At 32.7% G+C, this 22,533-nt stretch overlaps 1 protein-coding gene across 2 annotated transcripts in view; it reads right to left on the bottom strand.

Annotated features, from left to right (window-relative positions):
- The window catches only part of Gopc (golgi associated PDZ and coiled-coil motif containing), a 39,732-nt gene that overhangs the window by 4,316 nt on the left and 12,883 nt on the right, over positions 1-22,533 (bottom strand). The window contains exons 2-8 of one of the 2 annotated variants that reach the window (XM_076858312.2): positions 16,464-16,628; positions 14,979-15,002; positions 11,671-11,846; positions 9,535-9,700; positions 7,392-7,487; positions 5,917-6,081; positions 3,070-3,250 (exon numbers count right to left, since the gene is read on the bottom strand). In XM_076858312.2, the coding sequence (XP_076714427.1) occupies positions 3,070-3,250; positions 5,917-6,081; positions 7,392-7,487; positions 9,535-9,700; positions 11,671-11,846; positions 14,979-15,002; positions 16,464-16,628 (973 nt within the window). The remainder of the gene's footprint in view (positions 1-3,069; positions 3,251-5,916; positions 6,082-7,391; positions 7,488-9,534; positions 9,701-11,670; positions 11,847-14,978; positions 15,003-16,463; positions 16,629-22,533) is intronic. The other variant, XM_076858313.2, reaches the window with a different exon arrangement.

Raw genomic sequence — 22,533 nt, 5'->3', positions numbered from 1 at the left:
AATAAAAGCAGATACTTTCTGATCTAAAAAAACACTTAGTTTTTTAATTTTATTGCACAAAAAAACAAAAGAACGCCCAATATAATAACCAGATCTCAGAGTAATCAAGTTAGCGATTCCTAAACAAAAGAATTTTTCTTTCTTATGGTAGACAACAAACACTATGCAGATTTTAAAGTATTACCTATTGGGCTCTACCTAAAAATCATATAAAATTTCTTATTAAGTGTTCTATGAAACTTAGAATGGACACACACAAGTGTAAAATTTAGTCAACTGGATATCAGTACAAATACCTACAGAATTGTGAATTATATTTTTATTTTACATTTTGGCTTTCATATTATTGAAATTAACTTTAGTTAATTGAAGTACATACAAGTTGTTGGCAAGATCATATCTAGTTAAACATTAAAACTAATTTTGCTTACTCTACAAAATAAAGAGACTTGTAAACAAATAAGAGTTAACTACAGCACCTAGTGAGCTATGAAGTATAGCTAAGTGCCAAACAATAAGCAAAGATACATTTTTGTGTGTACAAAAAAAAATTGTGCGTAAGTTACAATGATAAATTATAAGTATACATTTTTGATTATTTGAGACACAATGTAAGTGTCTTTAATTTGCATGGTGTCAGAGAAGTAGCCTCAGCTAAAAAAGGAATAAATCTAAAAGAATGAATGATGATGAGACCATGGGGGAATCAGCTGAACAGTGTAAAGTTTGAACATATTACCACAATAGTTTTGTTTAAGAGGCACGCAGAGAACAGTAATTGCTACTGATGCCTTTGTGTACACAATCAACAACATACAGGTTTACTAAACAGACAACGGAGTTCATCAGTTTATCATAATACTCTATGCCTTGAGTTCTCTACCTGTTGGTCTCAGAATCCTTTCATATATTTAATAAGCACTAAATTTAACCCTAAAACCATTCTTTTGGTTAAAAAAACTTAAGCCAAGGCTACATTTCCTCAATTTACTGAGTGAAGTTCTCCTTTGAAACACTATAGTTAACATTCTGGAATGTAGAATACGAATTAATTTACTCTGTTCTGTTTACATGAATTTCAGATACTGATGTTTACCATATTAGTAATTAAAACTGACAAAGCTAAAAAATTGCATTACTTCTTTAAAAATGACAAGAATAAATGCAATATGTTAACATAAACAACATATGTTTAATGACAACTCTACATTCCAAACAAAAAAAATTTTAGTCAGAACAGCACAGTTTTCCAATTTTGCCATTCTCCTTAGTATATGACTTTACAGAAAGCCATTTATATGCATAGAAAGTAGCTGGGTAGATTCTCATTTCTGCTTCTGCTCAATTTGTTACAAGTAAATGAAGAAAATCCAGTCCCTCAGGAATAAACAGCAAAGTAAGAGTATTTTAATAGTCTTTTCAAATAAATGTCAATATTATTCTTTGATATAATACCAAAACTTGACAATGTAAAAATTGAAAATTTATCAATGAAGAATCTGCTACTAAAATCCATTTGCCTTATTTGCATTTTAACCATACACAATTTGGCAATATTATATTCTGTCATTTCAAAAGTACTGCACCACTGAGTTACGCAGGAATTTCAAAAATTGACACATTTCATTTTACTACAACAAAAAATTGCATTCAGGGACTAGGGACATAACTCATACTAGAGTGCTTGCTTAGTGGGCTACAGGCCTTGGGTTCAACTCCCAGCACTGTAAAAACAAAACAAACCAAACAAACAAAAAACCTCACATTCATTAATATCAGAATCAATCAAAATTTAAGAATAGTCAGTAGTGTATAAGCAAGGGAAAGTTCTAAGTGTTGGGAAGCTGTCAAGCTCACGGTGATTGATGCATCTTTTATAAAACTCTATAATACTGCTAGTTGTCTTCTTTGAAGTTATAAACCAATTTTGTTCATTTTTAAAATAATGGCTGCCAAACAGTCTAACAACCATACATTGTCAGTAATTCTTTCAAGTAAAAATTATCTTCCATGAAAAAAATATCTAATTCAGGTAGTAGATCAGGTTAGTATTTTCCTTTGAGGCCAGGTTCTTTGTGCATTATGCAGGATAAGTGCTTTATGTGTACTTTCATCTCATCATACTGATTATTACAAAACAACATACTCAAGGGTCAACATTTAAGAAAATGAAGAGTTTTTATGGTTTCATTTCAAAATATCAATTTCACTTACAAATAAGGTTCTTACTATTTCATCAAGAATGTTTAAATGAAACCATCATTTTATTCTTCACTTTAACTGAGTGAATGGCAAGGAAGAAAACAATGATTTCTAGTATCGCTGGATGCTACTGCCTTGATTCATGCTAGCAGTCACCAGCAGTTTTACCTCAATTGCTTTTATATGATCAATACAAATATCAAAAGACAGATGACATCTTGGTATTATTATGAAAAGCTTTGACCTACCTCATGGACCTGCCCCCTCACTCCTGAAAGATATTAAGGCTCTAGAGATCCATGGATCATAATTTCAGAACCATTGCTCTATAAGAAAGTGCTAGAATTTTTCCTTAAAATGTGTAAATGATAGCAATGGAAGTGAACCCAGAAAGAGCTGGAATTTTTCCTTAAAAAGTGTAAATGATAATGGTGGAACTAAACCAAAGATCCTCAGGATCACATGTCCTGATTCAAATAATAATCATAAGACAACAATCTAAAAACTTACTCATCATATAAATTATATATATATTATGTACATTACATGTATTATGAGAAGCATTTGCATTAAGAAAGACTATATATTGATATATATCTACTCTAAAAGGTATGTTGACTTTGTTTCAGAGCCTAGAAAACTTGAATTTTCTTCACCATTCAAGGATATTAAAAGTCTTATGATGAATCTAAGAAACATACACGTAAATAAAATTTAAGAATAGTCAGTGGTGTACAAGCAAGGGAAAGCTATTTATTGCTTTGGTTTCCTCATCATTACAAATATTACTAAAGAACTGAGGGTTTTACACTTTTAAAATGTATTAATAATAAATTTAGGCATAATAATTTTTAGAGTGATTTTTACCTTGTAACACTTTGATTTCCCCACCTGCATCTTTGCAACTAGCACCAGGATTACCACTTCCCTCTAATTCATCAAGGTACAAACGGTAACGATGTCCACTCTCGTCTTCATACTCTACATTTTCATCATCAGAATCCACTTCAGGAGCCACATAAACTACTTCAAACTCAATCTCTCCTCTCTAAAATAGAGGATGAAAATTAGAAAGCCAAATTACTGCAACTTAATTCAAAATGGATTTCCAAAATCTTTGGGGTGGGGACACTTCAGATATAGCTCCTTTCCAGACAACAAAAAAGAAACTCTAGAACTTCAAGAAGTTAAAGGAGTCTGAGAGAACATGATGTCGAAACACTATGATTCTTCTCTACATGAAATTTCCTTTTAATATATAATAGCTCTTTCTACTAATCACAATATTTTTAGTATCAGATTTAAAAAAAACATAAAACTTAACTATTAAATTTTCAGGCTGGGATTGTGGCTCACTGGAAGCATGCTTGCCTCACATGTATGAGGGTTCGATCCTTAGCACTATGCTAAAATAAATAGATAAAATAAAGGTACTGTCTGTGTCCATCAAAACTAAAAAAAAATTTTTTTTAATTTTTCAGATTTTTGGAACAAATGTTCAATTTAAAAGTCATTTTGCAGGGCTGAGGCTGTAGCTCAGTGGCAGAGCGCCCACCTCACACATGTGAGGCACTGGGTTCCATCCTCAGCACCACATAAAAATAAATATAAACAAAATAAAGATATTGCATCCATCTATAACTAAAAAAAAATTTTTTTAAAAAGGCATTTTGCCAGTTTGTATTTTACATAGCAATTCCACAAATCCATCATAGGTATTAAACAAACTTGCATGTAAGGGTATCACACAAACTTTTCCTTTAGTTCAAGAAACCCTTACATGATTCGTTGTTTCTTAATGCATAAATCTTGAATCTTCTCTCAACTTTCACTGCGTACCAGACATAGTATCAATCAAGGTATTCTGTCTAGTAATAACAGTAATTACTATATTTATTATGCAAAATTATAGTCTTCAATCCTCAGACTACTGTAACCCCATTGTAGTCTCTTTTTTTTCATGAATGAGAAACCCAAGTACACATGCAATGAGCAGATAACATCCCCAATAAGAGGAACAAAAACAGCATACACAAAAACAGTTCCAAAGTTCCTGCTCTTTTTATTATGCAAGATGAAATGTACACTATTTGTATTGTTATTAGTCAATAACTTATGTTAAAGTACAAAGTTATAAATCACTTAAGGTTTAAAAATTCCAAGCTAGAGTTGTCATTTAATAAGAGACTATGATCGCTACATACAAGTCTGGTGTTTGCAACTCTGAAAATTATGGTCTGCCTTTGTTGAAAAGAGAAAGCATGTCATTTTTAACTGCTACTCACTAAGTCAGTTTCTCTGGTGCTCTTTCTTCCCAGACTAAACTGTTAGGAAAGTTATACCTGATAATTTTAATATGTGCTTAGCATTTCGTTAAACATTATGATGGCCTATTTGTAGCTCCTTTACCAGTTTCCATTCATCTCATTCTTTGTGCTTCTGTCTGACAGTCAAATTGGGTTGAGGAATAACTAACTTAAGAGGCTACAGTAGAATTCTTAGATCTCTCTTATCAGATACATTAAAATGTAAATTGGAGCTGGGTGTGGTAGCACATGCCTGTAATCCCAGGGACTTTTGAGACTGAGGCAGGAGTATTCCAAGTTCAAAGCCAGCTTCAGCAAATTAGCAAGACCCTAAGCAACTTAGTGAAACACTATCTCAAAATAAAAAATTAAAAAGGGCTGAAGATATAGCACCGATGGGTACCAAACAAAAAACCAAAACAAAACAAAACAAAAGGAGGAGGGCTGCAGATATAGCTGAGTCGTACAGTACTACTGGTTTAATCCCTAGTACTACAAATAAATAAATAAATAAAATATAGCACTGTATTTTATTTAATATATTTGTAATAAAAATATACATATTTACTATATAGTATTATGGAATGGAATGGACTGTGAGTCTTCCCTTTAATGCAGTATATAAGTAGTTATATTGCATAGGCGATTTATACATGATAATGGAATTGAACCAATGAGCTATAAATTCACATTCAACTAAGATTCAATTTTACACAGGCATACTATACTGATGATCCCAGAAACATCTAAACATACTAACAACATCTCTGTAATTCCCTCAATCCTATTCTCAAAAAAAAAAAAAAACAAAAAAAGACAACCACCCCTGGGGGGGGGGGGGGAAGATTTTCAAATACACTGGATAACAACGGATAACAATACAACTCTTGGATACAAATTCCAATTCTGTAATGTATTTGTTCTGCAACCTTAAGCAATTTTTTTAATCTTGAGGAAGATAAGTTTACTCTTTTTAAATAACATAATTGGGCTAAATGTTTTCTAAGGATTCTTTCAGTTCAATATTCTATTTTAAAATCTATTCTAAAATAAATCTACTTCAAGTATTGTCTTTTCTGAAACATTTTACATTTGTATCATGATCCTGTTATTAAGGATGCTGCTTTCTAACTACCATATCATATTCTGAGTGTTAACACACTCCCTATAGCTCTATTTTAAAACCTACTACACAGAGACAAGAAGACTGTAGCACAAAGGACTTAAGTAACTTGTTCAAAATTGTGTAGGCAAGGAAATGGAAAATGGAAAAAGTTCAGTAAACTGAACCAAATGACATTTGTAAAAGTCCCAAATCAAAAGAAACAAATGCGTACCCATAACACTTCAATAGATTCAAAAGGAACCAAGTGATAGATCCAATTTTAATTACATAAAAGGAATTTACCTGCTGAGAAAGTATGGTTACAGCTTCTTTATGTTTTGTGTCCCTTAGGTTAACTCCATTGACGGCCAAAATAGCATCCCCAACATGTAGCCCTCCACATCTATCAGCAGGTTGCCCTGGATGGATCTCAGAAATAAGGATTGGAACACCATGTTCTTTCCCGCCCTGACAACAAAAAGGCAGTAAATTAGTTTACACTTTGTAAATTGTAGTTACAGACTATTCTAGAGATAAAATATTTTCTTAAAAATACATTTCATAAAGCATCTCTACCACCTCTGTAAACACTGGGTGAAAATTTGTTACTTAGATAATGATAAATAAATTACTATAAGTATCATGTAAAATGATTAATAACATGTGTCAGAGCCAAAACACCAAAATGCAAAAAAACCACAAAAACACAATAGACTAAACTCTAAAATATAAATTAAAATATTTATGTACTAGTATTTCATTTATTTTATCAAATTTAAATTGCTAAGTATGAAAAGGATACTGATTTTATGTACCACAAAAATAACTAAGATCATAAACTGCATCTCAATTTCAGAAATGTTTAAAAAAGTGGAAAAAATATGCAATGTAGAATTGAAATACAATAATTAGTATCTCTCACTTTCTAGCTCATACCAAAGTGTGTACATATTACTCTCCTACTAAAGTTTATAACTTTGAAAGAACTGTATTTTAAAAAGGAGATACTTAATAAACAGATGAGATGAACTTTTTATTATAAGAAATGTTTCTACATTAAGCAACACTAGGGGGGGAAAATGAATTTACACGTGCCTAAGTATTATTAGATGAAAAACTACTCTATTCAGTAAAGCACCAAGACTAAAACAAAAGGACTCCCAATAGACTGTTCTCAGGAATGATGTCCAAGACAACTGAAGGCATCAAATTAACAAAAGAATATGTATAATTTAGACCCTAAACCTAGTGCAATCAAACAGCAAACAATGAGACAAGAAAAAGAGAACACATACCGGAAGGAAAACAACACAATCTGGAGCCATTAGAAGAAAACACCCACCTCTAGTTCCAAAGGCTCCTACAGGCATCACAGTACGTGATACAGATCTATAACTTCAGTCATAAAAAAAATGTTACACTATGCTTCCTAAAGGCACACTTAGCAGTTGTTAAGATTTACATACAAGAAAAAATATCAACACCAGGGGCCGGAGTTGTGGCTCAGACATAGAGCTCTTGCCTAGCACGTGTGAAGCACTGGGTTAGATTTTCAGCACCATATAAAAACAAATAAAATAAAGATATTGTGTCCATCTACAACTAAAAAAAAAAAATATTGGAAAAAAATATCAACACCAAAGTTACTGTGCCCAAGTGTTAGATATATTTATTTAAAAATATATCCAGAATATTTTGTTCTCCAAATAATGTCCAACAAATGAGCATGATTATACTAGATAATTGCACAAAAGAAAACTGGAAGCACTACTTCTTACTGTAATTGAAATGCCAAGTCCTTCATGATCTTCCTTGAGGAGGAGAACTTTCCTAATTGGACCAACTCCTTGGCTTTTCTTCAAGGAATCTTGATCCTTATCAGGAGGAAAACAAAAAATAGTATCACTGAAATAATATTCTAAGTAGGATAAATTCACATTACATAACTCACCTTTAGAAATCTTTATTGATTTTCTGGTAAAGACACACATTGTAGTGTTAAGAAAGTAATTAAGAAGCAAAAGAAAAAAAACTTCTTCCCTACCCAGAAGACAAAATCTAAGCTACTTTCAGCTAAAATACTGACCATGTACACACGCAAAACAATCTCTTGATCCTCCACTATCTTCTTTAGCAACCATGCACCTTTGTCTTCCCTAAACCTCCACATAAAGTTCATATGCACTGTATTTATTTCCCTGCCTCCCACATTCGGTACTCTAATCACTGTAATGAAGGTTCTACTCCTAAACTCAACAGCTGAAATTTTCTTCTCTAAATATTCCTACATCCAATTAGCACATTTTATTCACTACCATTCCTCAAGCCTGCAGAAATTGATCCTGTTTACTAACTCTTCTTGACACCTGCTTTTTTCCCTTGCTTTCTATCAATACCACTTTCCTAACGGCCCTGTATCTGATAACTCCATCTCAACCCTCCTCGTTTGGTAATCCATTTTCTTCCTTCATGCCATAACTCAAGATTTTTCTCCTGAATCCAATCATACAGACAACTGAACAGACATCTTGGATGTCCCATCGGCATCTTAAATATTGTATATCTAAAACTGCTACCGTCTTTCTCCCTGAAACTTCCTTTCCTCTATCTTCTTGAAAAAAGCCAGATCACAAAACCCAAACCCAAAACCTAGACTCTTTCCTTCTTACTTACCTACTTAATTAACAGCAGTCAAGGACTTAACCAATCAAGTCCTTCTAATTTTAATTCTCCCAAAGCTGTCCTTCTCAAATGCCTTTTCCCCTGCCTTCACCACTGTCTCCTTCAATTACCATAATATATTTCTGACTGAATTAAGTGGTCACAATACCATAATATTATAACCACTATTTTATTTAAATATATGAGGATCCCATGATCCTCAGGTTAAAATAAAAATGCCTTTATGTGGTATAAAATAACTTCTCTCATCTGACCACTACAAAAACTTCAGTTTTATATTAAGCCACTTTCACAAGTATGCTTTTATCACGCAGACAGGCAAGACACTAACTACTTTCCTAATCTCTCCATTTCCCAAATCTACTGAATCTAGAAGTTAATGGGTACCACCAGTGTCCTAGAGAAAACAATAATGTAAGTGTGTATTGCAATCCCCCATTCCTATTTCACTCACTTTAGGTACATAACAATTTTTCTTATAGTAATTTTTGTAGAAGCAACAAATTATTTTTTACTATTTAAGGTAATATTTTGTCTCTTAATAAAAAATGTGAGCCACTGGGTAAGAGTTTAGACATGTTTTCATATATTAAGGTGTGTATTATCAAACATCTGTTATAATAAAATTACATAATAAAAATTTACGCAGATAGAAAGGAAAATTCCTATAAAATGATGGCTATGAAAACAACAATTGGACACATTATCTCAAATTCCATCTCACTCCAAGACCAAATGGGTATAAATGCTAGTTCAAAGTCTACACTTGTATTTAACTACTAAAAACTGCCTTAATGAACTTCTATCCAGTACTTGCTATCAATACTGGATAGAAGTTCAAACCAAGCACACACACTGAACTAAGTTTAAAACAAATTTAAGCATGCCCAATCATCAGACAGGAAATTTTGAGATGTGATGCAAAGTATGCTAGTGCAAAATATATTTGCTAGCAATGGCTCACAATCTACAGAGAGATCACTCTCAGAGCATTTAGTTAGTCTGTTAAGAAATGACTGAATTAAGTGGTCACAATACCATAATATTATATCCACTATTTTATAGTATATATATCCAAAAAAAATTCTCTGGGTTACCAAAACTTTAAATATGCATCTATTTTAAATATGTTGAATTCCATTTTCACTCTTTAAATAAAGGTTTCAAACTACTGGAAAAACAGACTTGTGATTAAAGCAAGGCAGAGGTTGTGTGGAAAGCAGCAGCAAAGCAACATACATGGCCTGGTGGTGCTTGCATGGGTCGTTTCAAGTCATTACGTCCTCTACAGGCTCTGATAACAGTTTTGTGACGATGCAAATGTATTTCAGCTTCTAATTGGTTCCATAGTTTATCATGAGCAGGTCCTTTCATATCTCGTCCTAGTAACTGTATTTGTTGGACCCTTCATGTTGAGAAAAGAGTTTAGTTAGTCTTTTATTATACTTACTAGAGAGATTCAGAAGAATTACTGAACACAAGTAGCTTTTGCATAAATCTCAACTGATAACAAAACAAATACTCAGGAATTTCTTGATGTTATTCAGGTTTATAAAGATGAAAACTCTGAAAAGGATATTCATTTTCAAGAAGAAAAAAAAATAGTGGAAAAAAACATTTTTTGAAGAGATGAATAGCCAGGCATGGTGATGTACACCTGTAATTCCAGCTCAGGAGGCTGAGGCAGGAGGATCACAAGTTCAAAGCCAGCCTCAGCAACTTAGCGAGGTCCTGAGCAACTTAGTGAGATCCTGTCTCAAAATAAAAAGTAAAAATTGGGCTGTGGATGTGACTCAGTGGTGGCTGAACACCCCTGGGTTCAATCCCTGGTACCAAAAGACCCAAAAAAAAAAAAAAAAAAAAAAAAAGGAGAGAGAGAAAATTCCTTTAGTCATATACTTAATTCAAAATATCTAACAAACAATTTATGAGTTTAATGTCAAATAAAATGTTTTATGCCTTGCATATAATCAAAGTAACTAACTGAACTCAACTAAACAGTATTAAATATTAGCTTTTAGATGACACTGACTATATAAAAATTCCTTTTAATGATAGTTTCTTCCAACAAAATGAATACTTTAAATGTGGTAAAAAGTTATTAGAAAATTTGTACTTCAAGATGACAGAAATTGGGCTGGGGCTGTAGCTCAGTGGTAGAGCATTTACCTAGCATGGGTGAGGCACTGGGTTCAATCCACCAAAATAAACAAATAAAGACATTCTGACCATCTACAACTACAAAAAAAAAAAAATTTAAGACAGAAATTCTTTTTCAATGCTTCACATCAGTTCTCAATGTAACATTAAAACAATAAGTATAAAAGGACTTAGTACTAATAATAAATCACCAAAGGTCTTAAATGATTTCCCTTCAAAAATTAATGGCAGAGGAATTAATGTTTTTAATGATAATTTTTTAATGATAATTCCAACTTTTTTCTTTCTTTCTTTTTTTTTTTAAGAGAGAGTGAGAGAGGGAGAGAGAGAGAGAGAATTTTAATATTTATTTTTTAGTATTCGGCGGACACAACATCTCTGTTTGTATGTGGTGCTGAGGATCGAACCCGGGCTGCACGCATGGCAGGCGAGCGCGCTACCGCTTGAGCCACATCCCCAGCCCCTCTTTCTTTTTTTTTTTTTGAGGGGGCAATGTGAACATCACCTGCTATGTTGTCAAGGCAGGAAGTAGATGGAATATGATCCTCCGCAAAGTTGTCAGCATTTCACAATAAGTTGTATTATGGTTTGAACATGAGGTGTCCCCCCAAAAGCTCATGTTAGGCAATACATCAATGTCCAGAACTGAAAGGATCATGAGAACTATAATCTAATCAGTAGACTGATCTGATGGGTTAATCACCTGAATGGATTATTGGGTAATAACTGTAAAAAGGTATGGCATGGCTGGAGGAAGTAGGTTACTGGAGGCAAGCTCCTCTCACACTCACCCCCAGCTCTCTCTCTTTCTCTCTTTCTGGCTGCCATGAATGAAGCAGTTTTCCTCTGCCAGGCCCCTTCCATCATGTTCTGCCTCACCTTGAGCCTAGAGCAATCGAGCCAATCAACCATGGACTGAAACCTCTGAAACTGAGTCCAAAATAAACTTTTTCTCCTCTAGTTTCTTCTTGTCAGGTATTTTGGTCACAGGACAAAAAGCTGACTATTACTATCTGTGTTAATGTATCTGTATGTATGCTTAAACATACATGCAATATATAATATTATCAATATCAATTTCATAATAATAAGACATAAACAACTACAAAATAATTCTAGGGATAAAAATTATTTCATTTATAACAAGTAGAGTCAATCTCATTAAATATCCAATGTGTCACTTAAGAATACAAGTATGCCCATTTTTTTACACACCTTCCTGCCAGTTCCTTATCCAAGTATTTGGCAGCCAATCTTGCCCCATAAACTTCAGCCTGGAGAACAGCTATATGTCTACGAAGGGCCTCATTCTCTTTTCTCAATAATTTCACTTCAGCTTCAAGTTGAGCTTCTTTCACCTTTTCTTTTTTGTTTGCTTCAAGCTCTCTTTCCTAGTGTAATTTTTTAAAAAATATAAATTAATAAAAATTCCTATGACTCTAAGCAGTAGACCATGTTCCTTAAAATACACATCAGCACACAGTCTATAATACCAACAATGATATGATAAAAATTGCCACTTCATTTCTATGTAATAGAACACAAAGGTTTGAATCTGATTCTTTTTGAGAATTTTTTTTTTTTGGTAGTGCTGTGAATCAAACCCAGGGCCTTATACTTGCTTAGGCAAGCAATCTACCACTGAGAGCTACATCCCCAGCCCACCTGGTTTGTTTTAAATTCGTACCATATGTCTTGTAGATTAGATAACTGTAGGTGATGAAGCACCCTGATATTGAGGATAGTAGAAGAAGCAGTTTCTCTAAGTAGATAATGAAATCTGCAACTTACTTCCTAAAAATTACTTAAGAAACTAGACTAATATAATCACTATTTTTTCTAACAATTAATTTTAATGCAACAATGCTGTAAGACAAGTCAAAATCATTCAGTTACATGGAGATTCATTTTATAACTAAATTTAACTTGGAGGACTTTAAAAAACAAAATGCTTAAATTAAAAGAATTATCCTAATTTTCGCCCCCAGTATTGGGAACAGAACCCAGGACCTAGCCCATGTATGCTAGGCAAGCACTCTACCACTGAGCTACATACTCAGCCCATTATTCTAATATTAAAAAAAAAAAAAAAAAAAAAAACATTTTACATATTAAAAATTTCTATGGATAAGTGCAAACTTTGGGATCTGGCTCATCTATTTGTCTATTATTCTAATATTTTAAAAAAAACATTTTACACATTAAAAATTTCTATGGATAAGTGCAAACTTTGGGATCTGGCTCATCTATTTGTCTATGTTAAAGTGGATGTAGAACTGTTTTCTGAGGAAAACAATGGCCTCCCTTTGTCTCTGATGAAGTAAAATGACTATCCAATTTCAGCTTTCATAAAAGGATGCCCTCCAATGCTATACTAGGTAGGTAGTCCATCTATGTGAATCTATACGTGTGAGCCAAAATGTATAACCCACAAGTTCTTTGCTATCAAGTTTTTAATCACAGGTTCATATGTGAGAAATAATATTCAATTCACCTTAAAAACATAAAGTACAGACAACATATTCCCAAAGATCAAGGTTTATAAATGTAAATGCCTTCAGGGTTACAAATGACCCAAACACGGAACAGACAGGTAGCTTCAAGACAAAGGAGAATGAAGAACAGAAGGTTCAAAGTCCTGCTCAAAGGCAGGCAAATTCAAAATCAAATATACATAGTGTAAAGTCAAACAAAACCTTTCTCAGAGTTAAATGTAGGCCCTAGTAGGTGCTTTAAATGCTATTTAGAATGAAGAAAACCACCCAAAAACTTGCACTTATCCTGAACAAAACTGCTTTTACTGACTTCTGATTTACAGAATCCACAAATGCTACAAAAAGGTGATACATACTTATCAGATGTGTAAGACATTGTTTACTAATACCACCACATCCTTTTATGAAAACTTCAATAAAAATCTGTCTTAGTATCAGGAAAAAACTTTCTTTTGAGGAAATGGCAAATGATACTGTTTCTATTGTATGGGCATAGACTACACAATTATTTCCATTTTTATTCTCAATACTGAGATGCTAAAAACAAATTTAAGCAAATTTTTAGCAATTCCTGGAATGTATTTTGGTACTGCTTCAATTGTCTGTTTTGGCCTACTGTTTTGACTAACATAAAAAATATGATATATTAAAATTCAAGGAACATGTACATCATAATATTAAAAATATACATTTTCCTAAATATGTGTATGTTTTAAGCAAATACACATATACATACACACACACATAGAAGCTAAAATTAATGAAAACTACAAGATGCTGGATGCATTTATCATTTTGTTTCAAAATATTTATTATTTATATAATATAAGGAAGATTAGCAAACTTTTTCAACTTCTGTAAAAAATATATATATATATATAACCTTTAGAACACAACTCTAGATATTTTTTGTTGGTTTGTTTTGCAGTACTGGGGACTGTCCACATTATTTTTAAAGAGTATGAAAAACTAATAATCTAAAATTCTCTTTTGTAATAAATTTGGAATTATTAACATCACAATTTATTTCAGAACTTATTTCCTAAAAGGGGAGGTATCTTTCCGCCCCCCACCACATAAAGACAGCTTAAGTAACATGAACAAAAATCGTTTTATGACATTTATTAAAGTTGGTGCCCTTTCAGAAAAAATATTCGTAAAAGATCAAGATTTCTTTGGTGTACAGTGACTTTCAATTACTTTAATGAGCTATTTATACTATACTAATGAAATCTGAGAAACATTAACTACCACTTTGCATTAATGATTCAAACCCCTAAGGAATCTGACAAACTCTGAGAGCTGAAATTAATAGATAAAAGAATAAGATCAAGTTAACTGAAAGAAATTACTTTCAGAATTCAAGATAATTTTGCTGTTTTTTAATTTAATCTGCTTGTTATTAGGTAATAAACAAGAGTTTTTTTTTATTTAGTTATCCAAAGAATTTTCAAAAGATGTAAAGTCATAAGATAAACTAAAACCTCATTAGGTTGATACAAAAATTTTATACTTTGTTATTTTCAAATTAATTTCTGGTAAAAGATTTTCAAAATCTAATTGTTTAAAAAGCCACACAATTTTTCTCAAGACTGCTGAAAAAATGTAACACATGCAGTGGATAACCAAGAAATCAACATGCATCATCTTTTTCTGGGAATAAATTAAAATAGAAACTTAACAGGGCTAAATACTAGGCTACTTAATATATTTTTAATACCCTTGTGTGGGGAAACCAATTACTCTTTTAAGTAGAGTTCTGAACAAGCCACAGGCTATGCAGATTGTCAAACACTGATGGGCTCTGCAAATAATGACTATAAATCACAAACAATAGAAAAAGTTTAACAACATGCAGTGAGAAAGTACAGGGCCATCCATTGAACTTTTCAGGTATTTGAAAATTTAAAAATTGCTACTGTTAACATAGTTTTCAAATACAAAGAGTGACAACATGTACTATGCAAATAAAACAAAAGGAACACTTCAGCATGACATATTAAAGCAAAACAGAAACAACATACTTACCAGCTCCTCCATAGAGGGGACAGACTTAAGATACAAGAAAAAAGTTTTACAATTAGAAAACCATCAAACAAATGAATTTACCTAGTGGTATAATCATTATAAAGAAAATTTCTATATGTTGAATATCATTTGTGTAAAGATCATAAGAACAAATATATTTGCAAATCTATAAACAATAATAACCATACAGTACTAAATTAAAAGTTTTTGTTTTATTAAACACATACAATTGGTTCAGTGTACCATATTTCAAATCTAATGTTAAAATTCCAGTTAAATTCTTTCCTAGTGAAATACGTAGATTATTTTTCAATGTTATTATCAAATACCTCAAAGAAGCAGTTATGATCTGACCTTTATTCAGTTAGATAAACCACTACTAACTTAAATTCACAGAATTTCATCATTTAAGGACTTTAAAATATATTCATTTAAATAAATTCTAACATATCAGTACAAGAAACCAATTAAAATAGCTGGAAACAATTAAAACTTCAAAACACATTACTTTCATCATATCAAGATCACTGCATGTTCTGTCTCTCCAAAGTTATGTATGTCTATTTATCACTATGTCTCCACAGAGTTAATAAAATGTCTGGTACATAGCATACACACAGTACATGAGGTTAAATTAAAAAGAGATTTCAAACTTTTTCCATTAAGAGACTAATTAAATTAGAGTAAATTCATACAATGAAGTAACATGCAGACATTGCAAAGAGTTCAATAGCAGGAAAAGATGCTTATAATAAACTAAAAGCAAAAGAATGACAAATTCCTGCAAAGACAATGTGCTATTCTATGGCATCCAATTCCACTTTCCCCTTCCAACAGCACTGAAAGTGGCCTTGAAACCAACTAAGAAACTGGCATGCAGCTAGGGATAGCCAGTGAGATGACGGCTGAAATTACTAAGGAGAATTTGATGAAAAATTCTTGAAAGAGATTAACACAGGTGAAAAGCATCTTTTTGCCCTTTCCTTAAGATTCTTCCTTCTTTCTGCCTGGAGTGCAGACAGAAGAAATCCTGAGTATGGAAACAATGAGCTAAAACTGGCATAGCACTACAAAAGAGGGAAACTGGGTCCTTGTATCTATGGAGCTGCCCTAACAACTCAGAGTTCTTTTGAGAGAAAAATAACTACTATTTAAGAATAATCCCAATGTCAGTGGGGTTTTAATTATATGCTGCAGAACTTAATCCTGATATAGTAAAAAATTGTTTTTATATAATAATCACAAATTCTTTTAAACATTTTTAAATAGGAAAAAATTCTATTCTAGCTATCAGATGGTTATTGATATTATCATTAATTATCTCTTGATGGTGAGATTGTAGACAAAAAAGATGATTACAATCTTTGTATTTCCTGTATCCTAAATTTTCCACAACAAGCACATTTGATGTTTTATAATTGAAATGCCTAATTAAAAATTATCCTCTATACCTTCTGAAATACATGTCACTCTTTAAATACTTACCAACTTTGCTTTAATGGTACCAGAATCAACACTTTGACCAGTTTTAGCATGAAGCTGAAGCTGAACAGAGTGCAACTGTAAAAGCTGATCATGCACTTCTTTCTCCAATACAACTTTCTCTGCTTGGGTCTCTGTCAATTCAGATCTTAGATCCACCAATTGTGCCTTATAAAACAATAAAAAAAAAATTAAGGATGCTTAAATTTTCTTTACTTATTTTATATTTATTCTTATAATCATTATTCAAGAATGACAAAGACTCTTTAACATGAATACATGAATACTAGAAGACTATTAACTGACCAAGATACCCATCTAAACTGACATGAAATCAACAGTACACATGAGATACTTGAGTGGAAAGAAAGACCTGCTATAAATAATATCTTCTAATAACCCAGAATGTCACTTCCATTTTAAATAGCTCATATTAAAATGCCTTTTCATTATTTCACCTTCACCTTTAAAGCTAATAAAAACATACAAGTACAGGACAGCTCATCAAAGACCACAGAATTTCTAAAGATCAGAATAACTCTTAAGTTTTCAGTTATAGTGTAACAAAACAATTCAACCTACCCATTCAATTAAAAATGTTTTAAATTTTTGCACAACTCATAATATATTGTTTTACCACTATATAGAAGATGTGCCCTTTGTGTTTATTCTTCCCAACCAGTCAGCAAAGATCAACACAACATCTTTGTTTTCTATTCAACTCAATATAATTTTACTAAGAATCAAAGGACTAAGAAATATGCTGGCATAATAAGGAAAAAAACCATAGATAGCACTTTAAAAATTATAGATGACCAGATGTAGTGGCACATGCCTGCAATCCCAATGACTCAGAGGCTGAGGAGAGAGGATAGCAAATTCAAGACCAATCTCAGCAACTTAGTGAGGCCCTAAGCAATACAATGAGAACGTGTCTCAAAATAAAAAAAATATAAAGGTGCTGGAGGTATAAGTCAGTAGTTAAGTGCCCCAGGGTTCACTCCTCAATACAAAAAAAAAAAAAAGTAAGTCAGTCTGTCTGTCTGTCTGTCTGTCTATCTATCTATATGTGTGTGTGTGTGTGTGTGTGTGTGTGTGTGTATACACATGAGAGACAGAGAGAGACAGAAAGAGAGGAATAGTATATTTATGTCCTTGAGAAGCTTTCACATCAACTAGGGTGAAAAATATGCACATAACCAGCTAAACAACAACAACAAAAAAAAAATGTTGCAAGTTATAGATTATATAGAGAAAATAGGACCAGTCTCCAGGAATGCAAAGTAAAGGAAAGTTTAAAAAGGCAATAAGGAAAAACTTATACTTCAGAGTAAGTTAGAAAATTTAAGGAAAACAAAAACATGGACAAAATATAAGCAGTGACAAAATCTAGAGATGGAAATAAGACTAGCAAAGGCAAAAGGGCAGAGAGACACTAGAAGCATCTTAGGTAAATACTCTGACTCAAGGACCAGAGGGACTGGAATATCTCTCTATATACCAATGGCAAGAAAAAGTTTCTAGAATATAAAAGATATTCAATGAGGATCTATTAAGTTGAAATGATTCCTAATACTAACCTTGTGGCTCTGTATATTGTCTCCATTCAAGTTTCCTCAATTTTAAAGTAGGAATAATTTCTATGGTTTTGACTAGTTTCATAAATTTATTAATATTTGATACAAAAGCACTTATTAGAATATGAAAATGATATTTTCAAGAGGATAAGACCATCCAGAGGGACTGCATACTGACATACTATATAGGACTAGATAGGAAAGGTGAGGCTGGATATAATGAATGGCTTTGGATGATAAACTATTTAATCTGATAGGACACCATTAATGAGTCAATGATATTTTGTTTTTATATCTAATAATGCCTTCATTGAAATATAATTCAAGACCATTAAATCCATTCTTTTTTTGGGTAGCATGGGGAGTTACTGGGTGGTTTTTAGTATACTCATACACTAGTGCAAACACTGTCTCTATATCATTTTGAAACATTATTCTCACTGACATTTTAATAACATAATATTTTCAGGTAAGGAGGCAAAGACAAGGACATAGTAGCAACCCCTATTACAGCTTTCTAAACAATAGGTTATCAAGGTAATTTTGTAAGCAGAACTAAGATTTTGCAATGCTAAAAAAAATTGTTACCAACATTTGCGTTGTCTAGTATAGTGAATGTCCAGTGGAAAACTAGGTTTAATAATAACTAATATATTTCAAGTTTAGAGAAGAGTAAAAGCCATTGATAGAAACAGATTAGATAGAATAGTAGCTTACTTGGACATAAGGGAGGAAGAAAGATATTGTTTGAAATTTTAGGCATGCTGATCTCTGTATAAATGATGATATAAATAATAAACAGGAACTATCCCACCAGAATGCTAGAAATAAACAAGTAAAAAGCTGAGGCTTAGATCTGGGACCAGAAATAGAGATGTGGATTAATACTCTAAGACAGAGTTATAGGGAGAAGAGAATATCAAGGACTGGGGAAATAATCAATTAAGGATGACCTGAGAGATAGAAGTAAAAAGGTGACATACTAAAAACTGAATCATAACATGGCATAACAGAAATACTGTGATACTTCCTGTTTTGTTTTGTTTTCCTTTTTGAAACTTCCTAGAAATCACTTCATATCAGGAGAGTTTTCTCATTTCATTTTTGTAACTTTTTTATTCGTGTATAAACTTACATAAGTACACAAAGAATTAAAACAACTAAACATACTAATTTAACTACCACCCAGATATTTTTATACAATGAGGGTGCCAGGCACAGTGAAAGAGGCCTGGAATCCCAGTGACTGGCAAGGCTAAGGCAGAAGGAGAGCCAATTCAAGGCCAGTCTGGGCAACTTAGCAAGATTGTCTCTAAATAAAAAATAAATAAAGGAACTGGGATTATAGCTTAGTGGTGGACCAGTCCTAGGTTCAATCTCCAGCACCAGGGAAAAAAAAAATAGGGCAATATTAGAACCCCAGGCCCCTTCCTGTAAACTCCTCTCAATCACTACCTCCACCTCATCCACAAAGGTAACTATCAGAGTAATACCCTGACTTCCAACATTACTGATAGTTTTTCTGTTTTTAAATGCTATCTAAATGAAATTATATAGTGTACATTCATTATGTTTGGCTTGTTGTTTCAACAGTATGATATTCATTTATGCTGTACTTCATTCATTTTCATTTTTATATGGTATGCAACTAACAAATTTCATTTACTCTTTTTTTTAAAGAGAGAGGAGAGAGAGAGAGAGAGAGAGAGAATTTTAATAACTGACATACCCACAGAGTTGTACAACAACTCTGACAGCTTCACATCCTTGCCTTCACTTGACAATGCCAATCTTTTTAATGTTAACCATTCTAGCAGGAATGTACTGGCATTTTACTGTTGTTTTAATTAATCCTTCCTGATTGCTCATAAGATGGATCACCTTTTCATTTATTTATTGACTATTTGAGTATTTTCTTTGTGGAGTATTTGTAAGAGGCCTCCCCCCACACACACACATATACACACATACACATGCACGTGAGTTACAAATATCTTCTTTTCACTTTTTTTTTTTTAAGAGAGAGAGAGAGAGAGAGAGAATTTTTTAATATTTATTTTTTAGTTATCGGCGGACACAACATCTTTGTTTGTACGTGGTGCTGAGAATCGAACCCAGGGCGCACGCATGCCAGGCGAGCGCGCTACCACTTGAGCCACATCCCCAGCCCTTTTTCACTTTATTCAAGTTGTCTTTTAAGGAACAAATTGCTTAAATTTTTTAACTGGGGATTGAACCCAGGGGCGTTTTACCACTAAGCTACTTCCCCAGGGATACAGGTATTAAAATTCAAAGTCCAATTTTCTTCTTTTGAAATAAGTGTTTCAAGTTTACTCTTCACTGAGTAATATTTAAGTCAAATATTATTTAGATAATAAAACTATGGCCCATCAAACCTGTTTACTTTCTAGGATTACCCAGTTGGTCAGTGGCAAAAGAACACTTGAATCCCATTCTTCTGACCCCCAGGACAGAAGTGAAAGTATTATCAAGAAGCCAAAGGAAAAATTCATTTCTATAGCTACAGTAAACATGATTAACTTAGAATACTCACACTACCACAAAGCAAGCATCTACCATATGGCAGGGATACACACTCTCCACATTATCTCTAATTCTTATCATACTCTTCTCAATATTTTTTTTTAACAGTTAAGGAAACTGGAAGTCATGATTTAAACAACTTACCTGAGATCACACAACTAGTAAATAATAGACCATAGTTGCAGCATTAAAAAAAAAAAAAAATGCCTGGACATCTTTCACCTCATTTTCACCTAGACTATACTTTAGTGAAGGGTGAAAGTTAAAGAGAAACAGCTAATTTCAACTTCCAGCCTTACTTAAAACTTTGAGTGATGCCCAAATAAATGTTTTAAAGGAAAAATAATTAGAAATTATATTACATACAGATTTTATTTGGTAGACAATCTTTTCACTTTCTTATATTTGATCAAAAGGTTAGTTTACAGAATAAATAAAACAAAACTGCCCTTCAAGACAGTCTCCCTAGAACTCATCGAAGAGGAAACAATCTCATCCTAGGAAAAGTTTCTAGGCCTTAAAATCCTGGTCTTCACTTCCCCCAAGACACTAAATCAACCACAGGTAAGATTTTCTAAGGTAGTGATTTCTCAAAACATGGTCCCTAGATTACCAGTATAAATTGGAATTGAATCAGGGATAGATAAAAATTCAAGGCCAATCTCACGAAGCTTTGCCCCTGTGATTTCTTCTCATAGTCTCATAATTCCAGGTCTTACATTAAGTCTTTGAACCATTCTGAGTTGATTTTTATATATAGTAAAAGATAAAAGGATCAATTTCATTTTGCATGTAGACATCCAGTTTTCCCAGCACCATTTATTGAAGAGACTGCCTTTTCCGCATTGTGTGTACTTGCCATCTTTGTTAAAAATCAGTTTGCTATGGATGGGTGGACTAATCTGAGGGCTCCCTATTTGTTTCCTTGGTCTATGTGTCTATTTTTATGCCAGTACCATATTATCTGGGTTACTATAGCTCTGTAGTATATTTTGAAGTCAAACAGTGTAATGCCTGTAGCTTTGGCTTATTCGGAGTCTTCTGTGGTTCCATGCAAATTTTAGGATTGTTTTCTCTACTTTTATGAAGAATGTCATTAGCATTTTGACAGGGATTACTCTCAACCTGTAGACTGCTTTGAGTAATAAGGGTAACAATATTATATTTTCTAATGCATAAATATCAGTTTCTTTGTTGTGTCCTCTTCAATTTCTTCAATTATCAATGTATTATGATTTGGAGTAAAACCTCAAAAGCATAGGCAGAAAAGCAAATAAAGATAGGAACATCAAATTAAAAAGCTTCTGCACACAAAGGAAACAACAAAGCAGAGATAAACTACACAATGGAAAACTATCTTTACAAAGTAGAGATCTGACAGGAGGTTAACATCCAAAATACATAAAGAACTCAAAAAACTCAAAAGAACCAAACAACTCAATTAAAAGTGGACAAAAGAACTGAATAGACATTTCTCAAAGGACATACAAATGGTCAACAGGTATATGAAAAAGTGCTCAGTATCAATAACCATTAGGGAAACAGTACAAATCAAAACTACAACAAAATATGTCACTCTAATTATAATGAGTATTAAAAAAAAGATAAGGATATGGAGGAAAAATAATCCAAACTAGCATAGCCATTATAGAAAACTGTATGGCATTTCCATTAAAAAAACTACAAATTGAATTACTGTAAGACTCGGCAATCCTACAACTGTATATATACCCAAAGGAAATGAAATCAATACATCGAAAAATACCTGTACTCCCATGTTTAGTGCAGCACTACTCACATTAGCCATGATATGGAAGCAACTTCATAGGTGTCCATTGATGGAGGAATGGATAAAGAAAATGTAATGGATGTATATACAATAAAATACTGTTCAATCATTTTAAAAAATGATGTCATTTGTGGCAACATGGATGAACCAGGGGAACATTTTA

This window comes from Callospermophilus lateralis, chromosome 6, assembly GCF_048772815.1.
Source record: "Callospermophilus lateralis isolate mCalLat2 chromosome 6, mCalLat2.hap1, whole genome shotgun sequence".
NCBI classification, from domain to species: Eukaryota; Metazoa; Chordata; class Mammalia; order Rodentia; family Sciuridae; genus Callospermophilus; species Callospermophilus lateralis.
Note: the sequence above shows the minus strand (reverse complement) of the source record. Positions and strands in the feature narration are given on the sequence as shown.